Source organism: Ursus americanus, chromosome 21, assembly GCF_024610735.1.
Source record: "Ursus americanus isolate L20-20 chromosome 21, mUrsAme1.1.p, whole genome shotgun sequence".
NCBI lineage: Eukaryota > Metazoa > Chordata > Mammalia > Carnivora > Ursidae > Ursus > Ursus americanus.
Window position 1 is genome coordinate 23,835,610 of NC_142147.1, and position 19,246 is coordinate 23,854,855.

The window sequence follows — 19,246 nt, forward strand, 5'->3', positions numbered from 1 at the left end:
ACATGAATGTGCATTCATAGAGAAGTGCATGGACACGGCTCACGGGCCTCAACATGTACCTCACGAGCAAGCAGGTATACAGACCCTTTTACGGGAATTGGGGCACATTCATTCTCTCCGCTTGCAGCCCCACTCCGCACAAGTGAAAACATGGGGATTTCGCTTTTACTGCTGAAGGAAAGTTAGAAGGCACCTTGACTTCATGTTTTTGCTGAGATCTGTCAGCAGTGTGATTTCTGGACCCTCATTTTTTAGGTCTGAGGTATGTAGTAAAGCCCTGGCCCAGGAGGCTGGGAGACCCGAGTTTTTTCTCCTTCCTCACTGTGGACTTTGGGCTGGAGTCTTTGGCACTCTGGGCCTGTTTCCTCAGCTCTCCCAGCCCATGAAAACTGGAAGTGGGTGGACTACAACACTCGTGTCTTTGGATAAAAGCCACTGTAGGTTCTGCAATGTGCATTCAATTTCTGGGGATAGCCATCAACATTTACCCCAACAATGGGCTATGACCTCCAGGATAAGTAAGATCTACAAATCCAAGTCTAGACGCTTCCATATTTGATGACATGAGGCTTTTTGCACCCCTTTCCTGCCACTTTCACTGACCCTATGCTGTGATCACATTGGAATTCCGACATCTTCCTAAGTAACCGTCATTCTGTAAATATCTTTGATGCCTACCTATTGTGGCTGCAGAACTGAAGAAGCCATGGTCCCTCTCTCACTCCAGGCAAGTAAACAGGGGATTACAAAGCAGAGTAACAAATGCCTGTATTCATGTCTCTGGACCTTTGCCTTTGCATTTCTCTCTGCTCCACCTACTCACTTTTCATCGTCACCTCTGTGAAGCTGACCCCAGGCACAACCCAAGGTTTCTTTTACTCGGCTCTGAGGGCGTTCTCTACATGTCACTTAACCGCATAGTATCACATCAGGTTGGTTGGTTCTCCGTTCTCCTCCCCCACTAGACCGCCACCTCTTAACTGTGGTACGTTTTATTCAGCTCATCCCCAGGCATCAAAAGGAGCACAGGGCTGAGCTCTCAGTAAATACATAATGAACCAATCAATGCAAGAGTGAACGTGCAACTGAGTCTTGCAGGCTTGCGAAGTGCTTCTTGAAGCTGATTTTGCTTTCCGGGCCGGGGCTGCTGGAACTGTGCGGTAGAGGTCAGGAGTTTCGGGGGTGGCCATCGGAGACCAACGGAAGGAGAACGTGACACGGAGCCCCACCGCACCCGGGCGGCCCACGTCCAGCGATCATCAAGAGACTGGGCTAACTTCAGCGCAACAACTTAACCTCCCGGAAGTGGCCCCGCCCGCCTCTCCCCGCCCCTCCGGGCGATGGGCGTGGCCCCTCATGAATAATGAAAGCCTGCGGGGGGAGGGGCCTGACCCGCCCCCTCGGGCGGGAAGGGGGAAGCGCCGAGGCTGCCTGACTGGAATGAGGGTAGCTGCGGCGACTGCGGCGGCGGGAGCGGGGCCGGCCATGGCGGTGTGGACGCGGGCCACCAAAGCGGGGCTGGTGGAGCTGCTCCTCAGGGAGCGCTGGGTCCGGGTGGTGGCCGAGCTCAGCGGGGAAAGCCTAAGCCTCACGGGCGACGCTGCGGCGGCTGAGCCCGAGCCGGCTCTGGGGCCGGCGGCGGCTGCCTTCAACGGCCTCCCGAACGGCGGCGGCGCCGGCGACTCGCTGCCCGGGAGCCCCAGCCGCGGCCTGGGTACCCCGAGCCCGCCCGCGCCGACGCGGGGCCCGGCGGGCGAGGCGGGTGCGTCGCCGCCGGTGCGCCGGGTGCGGGTAGTGAAGCAGGAGGCGGGCGGCCTGGGCATCAGCATCAAGGGCGGCCGCGAGAACCGGATGCCGATCCTCATCTCCAAGATCTTCCCGGGGCTGGCGGCCGACCAGAGCCGGGCGTTGCGGCTGGGCGACGCCATCCTGTCGGTGAACGGCACCGACCTGCGCCAGGCCACCCACGACCAGGCCGTGCAGGCGCTGAAGCGCGCGGGCAAGGAGGTGCTGCTGGAGGGTGAGCGGGGCCGGCGGGCGGTGGGGCGGCGGGGCGGCGGGGCGGCGGGCGGTGCTCTGCTGGCCGGCGCTCACTTTGTTTCTGCCATCCTGCCCCCTTTGCGGAGAGAGTCCGTTCCCTCCCCCTTCCCGTCCTCTGCTTCCCCGCGCCGGTAGCCTGGCTCTCCCTTGGACCCTGCCTACTGGAGCTTTGAGTATGGAAAAAACTGATGCTCCTTTTAGGAAAAGTTGGCTTTCAGTCCCTAAGGAAGACTCGGTTGAGATTTAGTAAAAAGCAGCAGCGCTTGAAGCCCCGCCTCTGCAAGATAAGCTGACACTAAGAACTAGAGAGATACTGAAGGGCTCAAGTCCTGGAGGTATCGCTTTGCCTCCTGAGAAGTGCCGGGTTGGCGCTTTCTTCACTCACATCTGGCTCCCCGGGGCGAGAGAGGGTCTGTTAAAAAAAAAAAAAAGAAAAAAGAAAAGAAAAAGAAATCATCCACACTAATGCCAGTGGTCTGTTTGGGCAAACCACCGAAACTACTGGTTAATTTATGGGAATTTAACCCATCATTGGTTCTCGGCAATAACCAAAAGAGATCATAGCACTTCATCGAAGCCAGAAAGCTGAAACAGCAAGTTTGTGTGGCTTATGAGTCTTGTTTAGCGGTGGAGGTTCACGTGTTTGAACATTTACTGCCAACTAGAGTTTTGCCCCTTTTGCAAGACTGGTGCCAGCTTCCTGCCATTCACAGGCGTGCTGCTTCAAGGCTTTAAATGAAGCCTGAAATGTTAAATCTCAAGATATGATTGAATAGCTGCTATTATTATTTGCTTTAAGTACGTTCGTGATCTGTAACTTGGATCTTTTGTGATGAATTTATGGAAGACAAAAGTAAATCTCATTTCCGTGAAGTACTCATGCATGTTGGAGGTGGTAGAGTATCGTCAAGGTGATCTGAAAATCCAGTTACTCACTCCAGAAATTTGTGAGCGATTGCCTTTCTCTCACTGGTGATTCAGTCATTCAAGAAGGAAGCATTTATTGCTGGCTGTGTAGAAGAGGATATAAAAGATAATGTTCCTCTCTTTGGTCTTAGCTGGGGACGTGATGGAAAAATGCAAAACAGCTTTAAGTTACTGATTATGTAATGCAGACTATATATAAATGCCAAGGGAATGCAAAGTTAGGAAGTAGTGGAAATCAGGATTAGTCAGGGAGGCCTTTTTCGAGGAGCTGAATCTTGAGCCAGGTCTCTAAGGAAATAATGGACATAGACAGGCAGAGATGAGTCAGGAGGGTATTCCTGGCAGAGGAAGAGCAGAAGGGAATGGGTGGGGAATAGGGGTAGGCAGAGACTAGTCATGGAATCGAGAGTTCAGAAGTCCAGCTTGGCAAAGTGATTTTCACTTTTTTCCAAGTCTGCTTGTAAATATTTGGAAAAATGTTAGTTTGCATGTGGTCCAAGTATGAAATTCCAGAGTCCCATTTATAATATCCTATTTATAAATCTTATTTATATCTCACTTATAGGTGGGGCCAGTCACTGCTCAGAAATTAGTGTTAATAAATGTAGTAAAATTATAGACTGTGGCTTGGGCAGTGGGTGTAAAAAACAAATTGTAACCTTGTAACCTTAAATGTGCACCTTGAAATTGGTCTAGCTAAGCATTTGGTTATAAATTCTTAGAACCAGAATATTGAAGTAATACTATTTATGTAGTACTCAGCGGTAATGGCAGACATTTCACCTCTTCACCATATATTTTTTGTGTAGATATGTTTTGAACCTGGTATTCATACCAATTAAATGAAAGTCATCTAGTAAATGTTGCCCAGTATTCATTAGTCTAAAATAGGCCACATGTGCTTTTAGAAGGAGGCTTTACAAATAGCAGCATAATAACATATTTATTGAGTGCCTTTTTACCTAACACAGGTTCTATTTTATTTCCCTATTTTGTGAAAGACAAGCAGTTTTTGTCCTTAAATGTGTGGGGAAGTATGAAATTATACTTTCAAGCCAAAGAGATATAAAAATAAAATTACTTAGAATATGTAAAATCACTGAAAACAGTGATTTAACTGTACTAGTCAAACATTATTTAAAATCAAAAGCTAGTGTTCCCTCCAGGTAGGCACTTCTAAAAGATAGATTTTATGCTTAGCCCTTAAAGTTTTGGAACCTTATTGCTCCTCCATTAGATGTCTCAAAACTTGAAAAGCTGCCTTAAGTAGCACAGTGATGCTCTTCTGTGTTGTGGACAGGGAATTTCAGGCACGCCCTTGCCCCCCCAAGCAAAGGAAAACGGTAGTCTCTGGTTGCCTGTGGTTAGGGAACTAAGCTAAAGAGTTCCTTTTTATCTCATGGATTTGACAGGATTATTCATTCATAAATCAAACATTTACTCAACTCTACCGTGTGCCAGAGGCACTTGAAGATACCTGACTCCTGCCTTCAGTAAGTTTGGAGTTGAGATAAGAGAGAGAGATGAGAAATAACTATAGCGAAGGGCTAAAAGTGATGTTATGATAGAACTCTGGAGAGGACACAGCACATAGGAAGGAGAGATCTGTACAAGACCTTAGTGGGGGTCAGAGGTTGAGGATGCCTGGGAAAAGTTTGATGGAGAAGTTGAAGCTTCCCCTAAGAGAAAGCTGCCACACAAACGACAGACAGTAGGAAGTTATTTTGCCCAGTGAGGGTAAGTACAAATGAGGACTTTGTGGTCAGACAGACATGGGTCTGTTTCTGGCTAGTGGTTTGTAACCCCTGGGCAAGTTTCTCAACCTTGCTAAGCCTTAGTTTCCTCATCTGAAAAACCAGGATGGTAATAATACCTCCCTCAAAGGGTTGTTATTCATTTGACAATTTGTGTGCTGGGCTCTTTCTCAGGGACTGGAAATACCGCAGTAAACCAACAATAACAAAAACCAAAGTGTGAATGAGAAAGGTAGGAGTGGGTCATAAAGGTACGCTGTGAGATGACTCAAGCACTCTCAGAATAGCCCGTTTACCAAGTTGTTAAAATCCAAGGGGCCATTTTACTTGAAAAGAAATATGTGATAAGAATAAAGATTACTTTAGGTGACCGGTTAAGAATGAGTTTGCGTTTCTTGGTTGCAAACACCTTTTTCTGATCTTGTTTTCCTGTCATCTCTTGTATAGGCCAACTATTTTATTTTTAAATTTGCATTTATTTCCCATCCCTTTGATTTTTCCTCTTTACATTTACCACTCAAAACCTTACCCTTGATTTTAGCCAAAAGGTTGAGAAGCGATTTTACCACTCAGAACCTTAGAACTTGCTTTTCACTGTGTGCTTGTAGTTTTGGCTAGTGACTGTTAGCATTGGTATTAAGATATGCTGTACAGAGATACTCAGACTGTAAGCATGAAGGGGTAACTACTCACCTATCAGGTATTGTATGTTGAATTTGCTCTATCTTGAGTGCTAAAAATAGGGTCTAACTAGGAAGCTTCTAGAATTTATATTTTTAGGGCTGTGAAATTAAATGAACACCAATTATACTATATATCAAAAAATGTTCCAGAAGAGGTTAGGGAAGACAGTATAAAGTGTTCAGCTTAAGGTTTGATATTTGAGAAAAGATCTTTTTTTTTTTTTAAGCAATTCTCATTGGAATATTGTTGGAAAATCATCTTTTATTGCCTAAATGTAGTTCCAAAAGTTTTGTTATCAAATCTACTAAAAAGAAGATGGTTAAGTATATAGAGGAAGTGGACTGGCATGAAATTTAATTTGAAAATTGAAAATAATTTTTGTTTCCAGGGTGGTTTGAGATTTTGAGTGTTATATATAACTATGGTTCTTTGTGCATGTTAGGGGACACGTAACATATTGCTGACATTATTAGGCTGCTGAATTAAAGAAGCTACTCCGATTTCCTACACTGCCACTTTCTTCCTTGTTGTTGGACAAGTGTAGAGTCTCCTAAGGAAAACATTTTACATTTTCTTTGAGACTTTGCATGTGTATTCATTAATTCGTCTCTTGAACAACATCTAAATTGTCAGGAAGTGTGTGTTGCTGTGTTTCTTTCTTTTTGATTAACCAGCCTCATCATGTTGCACTTGAATGATTAGACATGTTTATGTGAGAAACTCTTTTTAAGCAGATTACTTCTCATAGAGTCTCCTCATGCTAAAATATGTCCTCCAAATGATTATCAAAATATGAAAAGTTTATTGATTCTAATACAGAGTGGTTATGAAAATTCTAAGAACATTTTTAGAAACCAAAACCAGGCTTTAATTTAGATCTTAACTGATAACTCAGTAACTTCAGTATGTTACCTGCTGTGTAATTCTTCCGGGATAAAGGTTATTTTACTTGGTGATCAAATGTGTGTCTTTGTACATAAGGCATGAGGTACGGCCTATGGCTGTGGAAGTGTTCTGCTGTTCTGAGATGATGGATTATTTGAGGATCCAGTGCCTGTTCCTGGCTAGATTTACACACTATCCTAACTAACTGGACAACAAATAATGCTGCTTGCCTGCATTTTTCACTAAATAACATAATAGTATAATAGCGCCTTACATTTTTATCAGCATTTTTAAATGCTCTATGCATTAAAAAGTTTCTTTTTTTAATTTTAAATAGGCTTCATGCCCAGTGTGGAGCCCAATGTGGGGCTTGAACTCAGAACCCTGAAATCAAGAGTTGGCTGCTTAACTGACTGAGCCACCTAGGCGCCTCTATCTATGCATTTTTATATGCGTTTTCTCATTTGACCTTTACTGGGTCCTTGGAGGTGATGGGCTGTTTATCTTTGTTTTACAAATGATTACACTATAATTCATTAAAGTTAAGTGAGTTACTAAAGGTCTCAGAATTTCTCTTGATTTTTGGAGGAAAAATTTTAATGTTCTTTGGGCAAAAAGAAAAACCTTACCTGGAATTTTAAAGGTTGTAAAGTCTTATCTTCCAGGTGAGGAATTAATCACCAGAGAGGTTAAGTGGCGTGTTTGAGGTCAACTAGCTAATTAGTGGTGGAACTTGGGCTAAAACCCAGGTCATGCTTTCTCCCTTGTGCTATGCTACCTACAACCAGTCATTCAGGTCTCTTAAGCCTTTCCTGTGCATCATCATGTTGCAATGCGTTGTGAGAGATCAGCGTGCAAAATAAGTTGAAGGTGGTCCCTGGCATCGAAGAACTTAGACTGAAATTGGGGAGAGAAAATTGCCACATAGGGAGTAAGTGATCAAATGCGTAGTACTCCCTCTTCGGGAGTTCTCTGAAGGGAATGATCAGTTGTTGGGTGGAAGAGTAGAGTGTGACATCATGGGAAAAGGATAATTAGATCGGAGGCTTGAAGGACAGGTTGCTTCTCTGTAGATGGAAGGCCTTCCAGGTTGAGGGGGTAACCTGAACAAAAGCCAAAATGAGCATGACATATGATGGGAAGTGAGGAGAATAGGAATGGGCTTGGAAGAAAATAAGGCTGGGTAGATAATTGGAGCCAGGTTATGCAAGGCCTTGAAAGCCAGCCAGAGGAATTTGGACCTTTTTCATTCCGTCAGTCAACATTTATTAAGTACCTACTGCAAACAAGGTGCTGTGGTAGATGGTGGGAATTAAAAATTGGGAGTAATCCTTGCCCTTTAGGCTAGTAAGGAAACAGTTGTAATAGGTTGTGATAGTGCTTTAAAAGAGGTGAGAACATGGTGCCCTGGAAGCAGAGAAAGAAGTGCAAAGGAGTCGGCACGTCAAAGGTAAGAAAGTAACAATAACAAGTAGCTGGTGTGTTGAGAGAAGTAAAGCTTGGTAAGGTACAGGAAATGTGTGCCTGAAAGGGCCATGTATGCAGTGCAAGCAGTCATCTCTTAGTGGGGTTTATATTTACTTTTCAACCTGAAAAAAGAACTTGAGCTTTATTAGTATTTAGTGTATGCATGACACTGGTTTTCTCAGTCTTACAAGATGGGGCCATTACACATTTGATATATGAGGTGATGTCTCGAGGAAAGAGTTGAAGCCTCACAAAGCAAAGGGATTGAGAGTGGTAACCTTACTAATTTGCTATTACCATATTGTGACTTATTGTAGTTTACTTGAGCCTGACTGAGTGGATATACATTATATTATGTGCTTTTAACTAAATTAGTCTTCACAAAATGAGTAAGTGGCTTAAAGATTTGCAGAAAGAAATCATGGATTAAAGGTAATTATAACACTACAAACAATAACAAAGAGTAAAGCTGACATTTCTTCTAGTAGGAGTTCTTTGTCACATTTCAAGGTGATCATATCTGTCAAGAAGTCAGCCTAAAAAATGAAATTGCCAAGAACACTATTTGAAATGTGGATTAGCACATAATAATTATTAATGAACTTGGCCCTAAGATTATCTTGTAGTTTGAGTCATAGAGTAGCTAATAATAGTATGACTTTATTGGGAATATGTTATTGTCTTAATTTAATCTATATGCCATTCTCTCTTTCTGTATTTTATGGATGTATAATAACATATATGCATTAATGAATTTTCACACATCGAGGGTGTAGACTCACATTTTACTTGGTGGGTGTGTGCTGTCAAAAGTTTTAGGCCTGGGGAGCCACCCAGGCTAATTTAAAGTGCTTTAAATGAGGGAGTGATGCCTTAGGAAGTTCAGAAGGGCAGATGAAGTGTAGGAGCTCAAGACATGAGGTAAGGGAAAGCAGTTAGGAGGCTGTTGCAACACCATAATGATAGTGAGACTGGATGGGACAGTATGAGGCTGAAAAATATTAGGGAGATAGAAACAGCAGGTTTGAGATGCCTGGTTGGCTCAGTCAGTTGAGCGTCTGCCTTCAGCTCAGGTCATGATCCCAGGGTCGTGGAATCAGGCTCCCTGCTCAGGGGACATTGCTTCTCCCTCTGCCTGCTGCTCCCCTTGTTTGTGCTCTCTCTCTCTGTAAAATAAATAAATAAAGTCTTAAAAAAAAAAAAAAAGGAAAGGAAAAGAAACAGCAAGTCTAAATGATTGGTTTGGGGGCTGAGGGAAAGAGAAAAGTGGAGGATAACTCCTAGATTTCTGGCCTGGGAAACCAGATAACTATGAAACCAGAAGTAACGGGGGAGGAACTGTGTTGTGAGTGAAGACAAGAAGTTTGGTTTTGGGCATGGAGTTACCTGTGTGACATCCGGGTGCAAAAGTCCAGCAGCTGGTCTGGAGCATAGTCTATAGTCAAGAGAAATGTGAGAATGAAGATTTATGAGATGTCAGGGCAGAGGTGGTATTTGATGCTATGAGTGTAGATGTAATCATCAAGAGAGAGTGCAAATTAAAAAGAAGTGGAACCAGGATGGGACCCTGCAGAACCCCTACATTTGAAACAAGGAGTGCAGGAAGAGGAATCTGGAAAGAAATGGTCTGAGAGGTAGGGAGGGAGTCTAGAGAAAATGGTGCAGTGCAGGTCGGCGAGGCAAGAATTCCAAAAAGGAGGATGTGATCAGCATCTTCAGATGCTACAGAAGCCAGGAAAGTCAAGAACTGAAAAGTCCCTTGCATTTGGTAATTAGAGAAAAGATCATTAGTGTTCTCATAAGAGCAATTTCAGCAGAGTGACAGGATCAAGAGGCAGTGAGAGTAGACCACGATTTTTAAAAGTTTCTCAGAAAAAAAAAGAAGCAATGATGGTAACTAGAGTTAAATGAAGTGTCCAAGGAAGGTTTTACGTTTGTAGTTGGTTGTTTTTTATTTTGTTTTACATGGGGAAGAATTGGGACATATTTGTAAGGCAAGGAGAAAAGGCCAACAGACAGGGGAAGAGGTTGAAGAGATAGAAGGGGTGGGGAACTGATGCAATCTGTTTTTGAGCCAGGAAGTGACATGATGGGAACAGAATTTTGGGTTGGCAGCAGTGGATGCACTGGATACAATGCAGAGAGGAAAGACGAAAGGTGGGAAAAACTACAGCTGTTGTAATGAAAGCAGCCCAAAGCAGAGGTGATGACCATTGAAGGGGGTGGTGGTGGTAGAACTGGGAATAGAAAGAATGACGCAATTCAAAGAGCATTTGAAGCAGATTTTTGCCAGGGGTCAGCAGAATCCACTGGGGACCTTTTTCTACCTAGATGGCCTCCTTCTGACTGCCTGTGCACCCAAAGATTTGACACTTGTAGAAAATCCCTGTCAGTGGGCCTCTGTTGCGAGCATAGGCATTTGATCCCTCAAAAACATTGGGTGGAAAATTGAGAGCCACTGTTTTAAAGGAAGAACTGACAGGCTGTGGGGGCAGATTGGATGTAATCAATTAGCCCTAAGATTTCTTTTCTTCTCTTTTCTTTTTCTTTTCTTTTCTTTTTTTCCCAAGATTTTGTTTATTTATTTGACAGAGAGAGAGAGCACAAGTGGGGGGAGCAGCAGGCAGAGGGAGAAGCAGGCTCCTCTCTAAACAGAGAGCCCAGTAAGGGGCTCGATCCCAGGACTCTGGGATCATGACCTGAGCCAAAGGCAGCCGCTTAACTGACTGAGCCACCCAGGCACCCTGGCCCTGAGATGTCTATTTAGGGATAATAGGAAAAAATGGAATACTTGAGAAGATATTAAGCTTACACCATTCAGCTTTGTTACAAAGCACTTGGGTGCGGGGTGCCTGGGTAGTGCAGTTGTTAAGCGTCTGCCTTCAGTTCAGGGCCTGATCCCGGTGTTCCGGGATCGAGTCCCACATCGGGCTCCTCTGCTGGGAGCCTGCTTCTTCCTCTCCCATTCCCCTGCTGTGTTCCCTCTCTCGCTGGCTGTCTCTCTGTCACATAAATAAATAAAATCTTTAAAAAAAAAAAAATAAAGCACTTGGGTGATACAACTCTGCTGGCTCTGGGGACTGAGAAGAAAAATTTTAGTTTATAAACATTACTCTACATCTAGTCACACAGCATAAGAGCATATTCTTCCTTTAAAGGGGTTTTTCCCTAGATTACAGAAAGGAGCTTTTGGCTTTGGAGAAATGACCGTATGTTCTGGTGTGTTTAATATTTTGTGTCTGGAGAAATACAGTCGATTTAGTTATTTTTTTTTTATTTAGTTATTTTATGTGAGTGCCAGTGTAAGGAAAATATGCTGATGCCTTCACACAATTTTGTGTTTGATTTCAGTTTAAAAAACACAACTCATGAAATAATTTTGTATATGAACACAAAGTGCCAGTGATTACGGTGTCAGTAGATTTGCCTTTTGAAAAGAATAAAAGAGTTATAGAACTCAAACTTAGTTTGTTTCTGTGACGTGGCTCCCAACACATTACTAGAATTCTTTGACATATAACCAGTTAAGAATAGTATGTCATGTATATAAAATGTTATACTTCACACTTGGAAAATGGGAAGCTTTGATTTTGAAAGAGACACAGAAAAATCATAGACTTTTTAGTAAAATGAGTTGATCAATAAAACTGTTTTTTTTTGGGGCGCCTGGGTGGCACAGCGGTTAAGCGTCTGCCTTCGGCTCAGGGCGTGATCCCGGCGTTATGGGATCGAGCCCCACATCAGGCTCCTCCGCTATGAGCCTGCTTCTTCCTCTCCCACTCCCCCTGCTTGTGTTCCCTCTCTCGCTGGCTGTCTCTGTCTCTGTCGAATAAATAAATAAAATCTTTAAAAAAAAAAAAAACTGTTTTTTTTTAAAGATGTTATTTATTTGAGAGAGAGAGAGCATGAGCGGTAGGAGGGGCAGAGGGAGAGGGAGAAACAGACTCCCCGCTGAGCAGGGAGCTGGACAGGAGGCTTGATCCCAGGGCCCTCGGATCATGACCCGAGCCGAAGTCAGATGCTTAACCAACTGAGCCACCCAAGGCGCCCCTGTATAATTTTTTTTAGTAAGAATTATTTTGGTTGCAGAAACCCAAACCAAACTAAGCAGAAGTGGAATGTATTGCCTCATATAGTTCCTAAGACTGGAGGTGGATCTAGGTTTAGGTCCAGAGAGATCCAAAGGCTCAAATTATCTTGGCTGCAACATCTCCTGCTGTGGAGTCTAATTCTGTGTAGTCAGCTAAAATGGCGCTGGCAGTTCTAGGAATATATTGCCATAACTTAATAACCCCTGTTAAAAAAGAAACATTTTTCTTCTAGCACCCACATATCAGTTTCTCGGAAGGACTCTGAGTAGCTCTGCTTTGTCCAGTCTTCAGACTATCACTATTTCAAGAGGATGGAGACTGTGACTAGGCCTGGGTCACGTGCCCGTCCCTGGTATATCAAGATTGGCAGGCTCACCGAACTGTGAAATGCGGAATGGGGTGGTTGCTAAGCAAACTTGCCTCCACTATTACAATGCAGACATTGAAGCTATTGATTTATTATTAATTTAAAAAATAAAAAAAATTTAATTTAAAAAATTAAAAAGAAAAATTTTTAATGTGCCTCCCTAATGTGGGGTTCAAACTCATAACCTCCGAGATCCAGAGTCACATGCTCTACCAACTGAGCCAGCCAGGTGTCCCAAAATATCTTATAGCTAAATTGTAAATTAAAAAAAAAATCGAGGGGCGCCTGGGTGGCTCAGTCTGCCTTTGGCTCAGGGCGTGATTCCAGCGTTCTGGGATCGAGCCCCGCATCGGGCTCTCTGCTCCGCTAGGAGCCTGCTTCTTCCTCTCCCACTCCCCCTGCTTGTGTTCCCTCTCTCGCTGGCTGTCTCTATCTCTGTCAAATAAATAAATAAAATCTTTAAAAAAAAATTGAAACAAGAGAAATAATAATGATGTTATTGAGAGCTTACTCCGCTAAGCTCTTTATGTGCATTATCACACTTTATTCTTTTAGCAGCACTATGAGGCAGGCATAATGAGCGTGAAGAAATTGAGGCCCGGAGAGATGAAGTAAATTGTCGATGGTCACAGCACTAGGGTGGTAGAGGCAAGGTAGTTATTCATATTTATCAGCCGCCACACGTCCTGGTATTTATCATAAGAGACTGCTTCTCTGATGAATCTGTTTAGGTTAAGAAGCTAGCAAATCTAAAGACCAACAGGATTTATTGTTATGACTGGCTTAATGTGCAGGAAATTGTGTTCATGGATTCTGGGTTGTTGCATCTGTCTGGAGATTATTGTTAACGTCTCCTCTCCTTTGTCTAGGATGTTTCATGCTGGGCACAAATAGCTGTACGTGATTAATCAGCTCATATTGAATACCCACACCCTGGTAGGCACTCTGGGAGAGATGGAAAGAAAATAGGAGCCCCAGAGGCCCTACTTTTTTTTTAAGTAAACTCTGTGGCCAGGGGGGCTCAAACTCATGACCTCTGATTACGAGTCTCGTGCTCTAGTGACTCAACCAGGCACACACCCCGCACAGGCCCTACTTTTAAGAAGTACCCAGAATGGGTTTATACATGTTAATAAACGCACATAAATTAACCTACATTATTTGATACATTACAAGTGGTAGACAAATGCTGAAAGAACTTGGAATAAGGAAGCAACTGATGTTAGGAAAGTGTTTTCCATCAGGTGAGAGACGGGTGGGGCAGGGAGTGAGAGGGGAGGTAGAGAAGATAGACATAAATATTCTCTGTGAGGGCAGTGGCATGTCCAAAGGTAGGAACGAGCAAGTGATGTTCAAACTCCAGCGAACACACTTCATGAAATAGCTGGTTTCCAAGACTCTGAAGCACTGAACTTTTAATAATTTTAATGTATTATTAGTAAAAATAATAAACTAATGTCTTCGGTATTCTTGTAACAGTTTTATTCGTTGTCTGCTAACTGCTTTGTAATGCAAAAATCAGTTTTCTTTTGTAATCATTCTGGCCAAACTTTTTCTGTTAGCTCTTCCATTTTTAGTATATTACTATGTTATTTTACTTTTGAAAAACATCAATTTTAGCAAAGTAGCATTCTCCAAACTGTATCCACCTTTACAAATAAATGTTTGCCCAAATGAAACACAATGTTTCACTGAACGCTAAATGTCTTGTATTTACCTCCTTATTCTGCTGTAATTGTTGGCCAGTAAAGGTATTTAAATTGATAGCTGTTTTCATTGCAATAGGGGCTGTGTACATTTTAAGAAACCACTAGTAATCTATACTACATTTCAGAGTACTAAGGATAAATATTTGGCATTAGTCTTTAAAAAGATTTTTTTTTTTTTAAGTAAGCCCTATACCCAGTGTAGGGCTCTGAACTCATGACCCCAAAATCAAGAGTCGCCCGTTCTACCGACTGAGCCAGCCAGGTGCCCCTCTTCAAAGATTATTAATTACATTCTAGGATAGAACTGAATTTGTTTTTCAATGAACATAAAGTAAAAGTAATTGAAAAAATTGAGCTGTCTCTGGGCAGATATAAATTCTACAAAAAAAGACTAAAGTGATTTCTGAAAATCACTGTTCATAGATGTTTTTATATGGATCTGCTTTATCCTCTTACAGTGTTACAGAGTTGATTTTTGTACTTGGGTTTTTTTGTTTTGTTTTGTTTTAAAGATTTTATTTATTTATTTGACAGAAAGAGAGAGCATAAGCAGAGGGAGCAGCAGAGGAAGAGGGAGAAACAGGCTCTCTGCTGAGCAGCAAGCCCCATGTGGGACTCCATCCCAGGATCCTGGGATCATGACCTGAGCCAAAGGCAGACACTTAACCTACTGAGCCACCCAGGCACCCGATTTTTGTACTTGTTAATTTCATTTCAGGATACAAAATAATGACAGTACTCACAAGATTAGTATATGGCATTGATACTGGAAAATAAAGAAATAAAATAATTTTAAATACTGCCAAGCTAGTTTTTAGCAGCCAGGTCTGGCAGATTTGTAAATATATTCATATAAATTTGTATGTATATTTTCATTTATATATTTTGACAAGATAAATGTTTTTCTTGCGTGTTTTTTCCTCTGCTGCTCTCTCAGGAGATTGTGGTTGGGAGAAAGATCTGCTCTTACTCCTCTACCACTAACATTTCCTCCCACTCTTTTCTTTTTATTTCTCAAATTTCCTTCTATTTCTTTTGTGCTTAGGTCTCAAAAGAAGGCTTTGGGATCCTTAAGACATCTCCAGTCCTTGGGGTGTTGTAGTTACAGAAACTCTCTGAATTTCCTGGTACCAAAAATACTTTGGTTCCAAACCTAAGCATGAGACGACAAGATACTTGGGAGAAAAATAAAGCAAAGTGTTTCTGATGGCCATTAGCTCTCTATGTGACCTTGGAAAAAATAATTTCAGCATTACAAGCCTTACATTTCTTATCTATTAAAAACAGGATGTCTTTTAGTTCTCATATTTTATCACTCTAAATATAACATAGAAAATGAAGAGTTGACTATATACAAATACATGGACCGTCAGAGAATTGAAATATAATCAAATTATTTTTAACACTAAAAATATTCTAAGTATAACTTAATCTCTTTTTGATCATTTCGCTGGAACCTCAGGATTTGTAATACCTTATTGTCAACTTTATTGTTGCGATGGAGATACACAGAAGTGCCAGATAAGAGATTTTATGTTGTAGATGTGCAGATAAATCAACTCTCCTCTTCCATCTTTCATTATAACTAGTAACTAGTCTTCTTTAGACCAACATAGGCAGCATTTTTAAAGCTGTCTTCTTCAAGCAGAAAAGAATCACTTAGGGAAGAAGGAATATTGAGTGATCTAGATTGCAATTAATTTTGCCACTGATTATTGTGTAACTTGAGGTTTCTTTATTTTTTTTTTTAACATTTTATCTATTTATTTGAGAGAGAAAGAGCAAAAGAATATGAGAGGGATGAGGAGCAGAGGGAGAAGCAGACTCCCTGGTGAGCTGGGACCCTGACCCGGGGCTCGATTTGGGGACCCCTGGATCATGACCCCAGCTGACGGCAGATGCTCAACTGACTGAGCCACCCAGGTGCTCCACTTTATTGTTCTTTAGTGAATGAGCGCAAGACTCTTTTAATGAATGTTGCAAAGAAAGCCAAACTCTAGGACTTAGATGCCAAGTGATTCCTTTCTCTCTGCCTTTTTTAGTGTGAAAAAATCAGGAGAAGGGGGCCACCTGGGTGGCTCAGGCAGTTAAGCATCTGCTTTTGGCTCAGGTCATGATCCCAGGGTCCTGGGATCAAGTCCCACATCGGGCTCCCAGGTCAGCGGGAAGCCTGCTTCTCCCTCTCCCTCTGCCCTTCCCCCTGCTTGTGCTCTCTCTCTGTGTCACATAAATGAATGAATAAAACCTTTTAAAAAAATCAGGAGAAGGGGGAAATTATTTGCATGAATATTATATTTGTGTTGGCCTTTGTTAAGTAAATTTACTCTCAATGATTTAGATGTTTGGAATATTTTGACAAGGTAAGGAATCGACTTCTTTTGCAAAAAGTTTAATGTATTCTCTATTAACATTAGAACACTGGCATAAAATTATTTTTATGCCAGGCATTCTGCTTCTGTAGATTGCATTATTGGCACGCGGCAAAACACCAGTCACATCACTGGTATTATGTGTCTGCTAAATGAATGAAGGTTGGAGTATTCAGAGCATCAAATCTCAAGTATAAAAAGGTTATTTAAAACTCAGGTGACCTAGTGGTGCCTGGGTGCCCATTTGGTTAAGTGACTGACCCTTGGTTTCAGCTCAGGTCATGATCTCATGGGTCTTAGGATGGAGCCCTAAGTCCCGCTTTGCACTCAGCGGGGAGTCTGCTTGAAGATTCTCTCCCTCTGACCTTACCCCACTCTCCTGCATTGCGTGCACTCTATCTCTCAAAGTAAACAAATCTTTAAAAGTAAGTAAATAGGGCTCCTGGGTGGCTCAGTTGGTTAATTGTCTGCCTTCAGCTCAGATCATGATCCCAGGATCCTGGGATCGAGTCCCACATGCAGCTCCCTGCTCAGTGGGGAATCTGCTTCTCCCTCTGCCCCTCCCCCCTGCTCGTGCTCATGCTCTCTCTCTCACTCTCTCTCTCACAAAAATAAATAAAATCTTAAATAAATTAAAAAATAATAAAAATAAGTAAATAAATAAAATACAGGTGGCCTAAAAGTGCTGCTTATTTTTTAGGTCCTTGGAATTAAATACATGAGAAATAATGAATTTGTTATATACCAGATTCAGGATACAGTTGCTACTAGGGCACAAGGAGGATGAATGGAGTCAAAGAGAGGTTCATGAAGGCCTTTTGTTAGGAAATAAAGCTGAACAAATATGACAGAATGTGAAGATTGATAAAGTTGAGTTATATAAGAGTTCATTATATTCTACTCTTATTTTTTAGCGTATTTTAAATATTTCACAGTTTTTAAAATTCAGATGAAATTAAAAAGCTGTCTAATTTTTCTTCGTGCTGGATTACTTAACTGTCACTTGGATTAATTCTGACTCCTTAACATTTTTGAAATTGAAGTATAATTAACATACAATAATATGTTCTTAGGTGTTTAATTCAGTGAGTTGTGACAATTGTATATACCTGTGTAACAACTACATGAGCTATTGAACATTTCCATCATCCCAGAAGGTTCCCTCATTGCCCTTTCCAGTCAGTTTCTCTCCCCATTCCCAGTCCAGGTAACTACTTTCTGATTTCCTTCACCATAAATCAGTTTTGTTCTTGAAATTTATATAGGAGTGGAGCCACATAGTAGGTACTGTCTTGCATAAGTCTTTCACTTATCATCGTGCTTTTGAGATTCATGGTTTTTACCTGTATCAGTAGTTTTGTTTTGTGAACTCTAAGCCCAATGTGGGGCTTCAGCTTACCACCTCAAGAAGATCGAGTCATGTGCTGTACCAACTGAGCTAGCCAGGCGCCCCAGTAGTTCATTGTTATTCTAATGTCGATTAGTATTTCATTGTATAAGTATTCCATAATTTTCTTTTTTTTTTTTTAAGATTTTATTTATTTATTTGACACAGAGAGACAATGAGAGAGGGAACACAAGCAAGGGGGTGTGAGAGGGAGAAGCAGGCTTCCCGCCGAGCAGGGAGCCCGATGCAGGGCTCGATTCTAGGACCCTGGGATCATGACCTGAGCCGAAGGCAGACGCTTAATGGCTGAGCCACCCAGGCGCCCCTAATTTTCTTTCTTTTTTTTTTTTTTTAAGTTTTTTACTTATTTACATAATGTCTACACCCAACATAGGGCTCGAACTCATGACCCTGAGATCAAGAGGCACATGTTCTTCCAACTGAGCCAGCCAGGTGCCCCTATAATTTTCTTATTATAATTTGGATTGGTTTTGATTTCTGGATGTTATGAATAAGACTGCCATGAGCATTCTTGTTCAGTTTTCATGTGTGTGTGAGTGAATGTGAATATATGTTTTCATTTCTCTCGGGTATGTACTTAAGTGTAGAATTTCTTATTCATAGGTAGATGCATGTTCAACTTTATAAGAAACTGTGGAACAATCCCCTAGAGTAAATGTCCTTCTTACACTCCTAACACCAATGTATGAGAGTTTGAATTTCCTCATGTCCTTGCTGACATTAAGTGTTATTCATCTTATTATTTTAGCCCTTGTAGTAGGTGTGAAATGGTATTTTGTTGTGGTTTTTAATTTCCATTTCCCTGGGAATAAAGAAAAAGTACCTTTCCATGTGTTTATTGGCCATTCATATATTTAAAAAAATGTCTCTTCAAGTCTTTTACCTATTTTTTTGCTGGTTTGTTTATCTTTTTATTGTTGTAGAACTCTGTATATTCTAGATACAAGTTTGTTGTCAGATGTGTGTATTGTGAATATTTTTTCAGTGTTGTGAATATTTTTTCAGTCTATAGCTTGTCTCTTCATTTCCTTAATGGTGAATTTAGCTGAGCTGAAATTTTTTCCTTCATGGTTAGTGTTGTTTGTTCCAAGAAATATTTGCCTACTTCAAGGTCACGAAGATACTCTGTTTTTTTCTATAAGCTTTATGGTGGTGTTTCAAGTTTGGACCTATGATCCATCTTTTTAAAAAAATATTTTTTATTTATTGTAGAGAGAGAGTGTGTGTGTGCACCAGCAGGGGGAGGGGAGAGGGAGAGAGAGAGGGGAGCAGACTCCCCACTGTGCAGGGAGCCTGAGATCATGACCCAAGCTGAAACCAAGAGCTCCACACTGAACTGAGCCACCCAGGTGCTCCATGATCCATCTTAAAGCAATATTTTTGTATTGACTATGTTTCTTTGCTATTACTTTGTCCTTACCTGACTGATAAGGTTCTTCTACCCTAAAGATCATCATTATTTCTCTTTGTGGGGTAATGGCAGAAGACTGCTTGTGTAGCTTTTACCAGACACTTTACCAAACCCTGCCAGCTATTCATTTATAT

The 19,246-nt window shown here is 41.7% G+C and overlaps 1 protein-coding gene across 2 annotated transcripts in view; it reads left to right on the forward strand.

The window, feature by feature from the left end:
- Positions 1–1,356: 1,356 nt before the first annotated feature.
- Positions 1,357–19,246, forward strand: part of SNTB2 (syntrophin beta 2) — a 99,150-nt gene continuing 81,260 nt past the window's right edge. Inside the window, exons 1-3 of one of the 2 annotated variants that reach the window (XM_087870531.1) lie at positions 1,413–2,020; positions 9,836–9,914; positions 10,930–10,976. In XM_087870531.1, the coding sequence (XP_087726657.1) occupies positions 1,441–2,020; positions 9,836–9,914; positions 10,930–10,976 (706 nt within the window). In that variant the 5' untranslated portion in view covers positions 1,413–1,440. Of the gene's footprint in view, positions 2,021–9,835; positions 9,915–10,929; positions 10,977–19,246 lie in introns of both variants that reach the window. The other variant, XM_045815070.2, reaches the window with a different exon arrangement.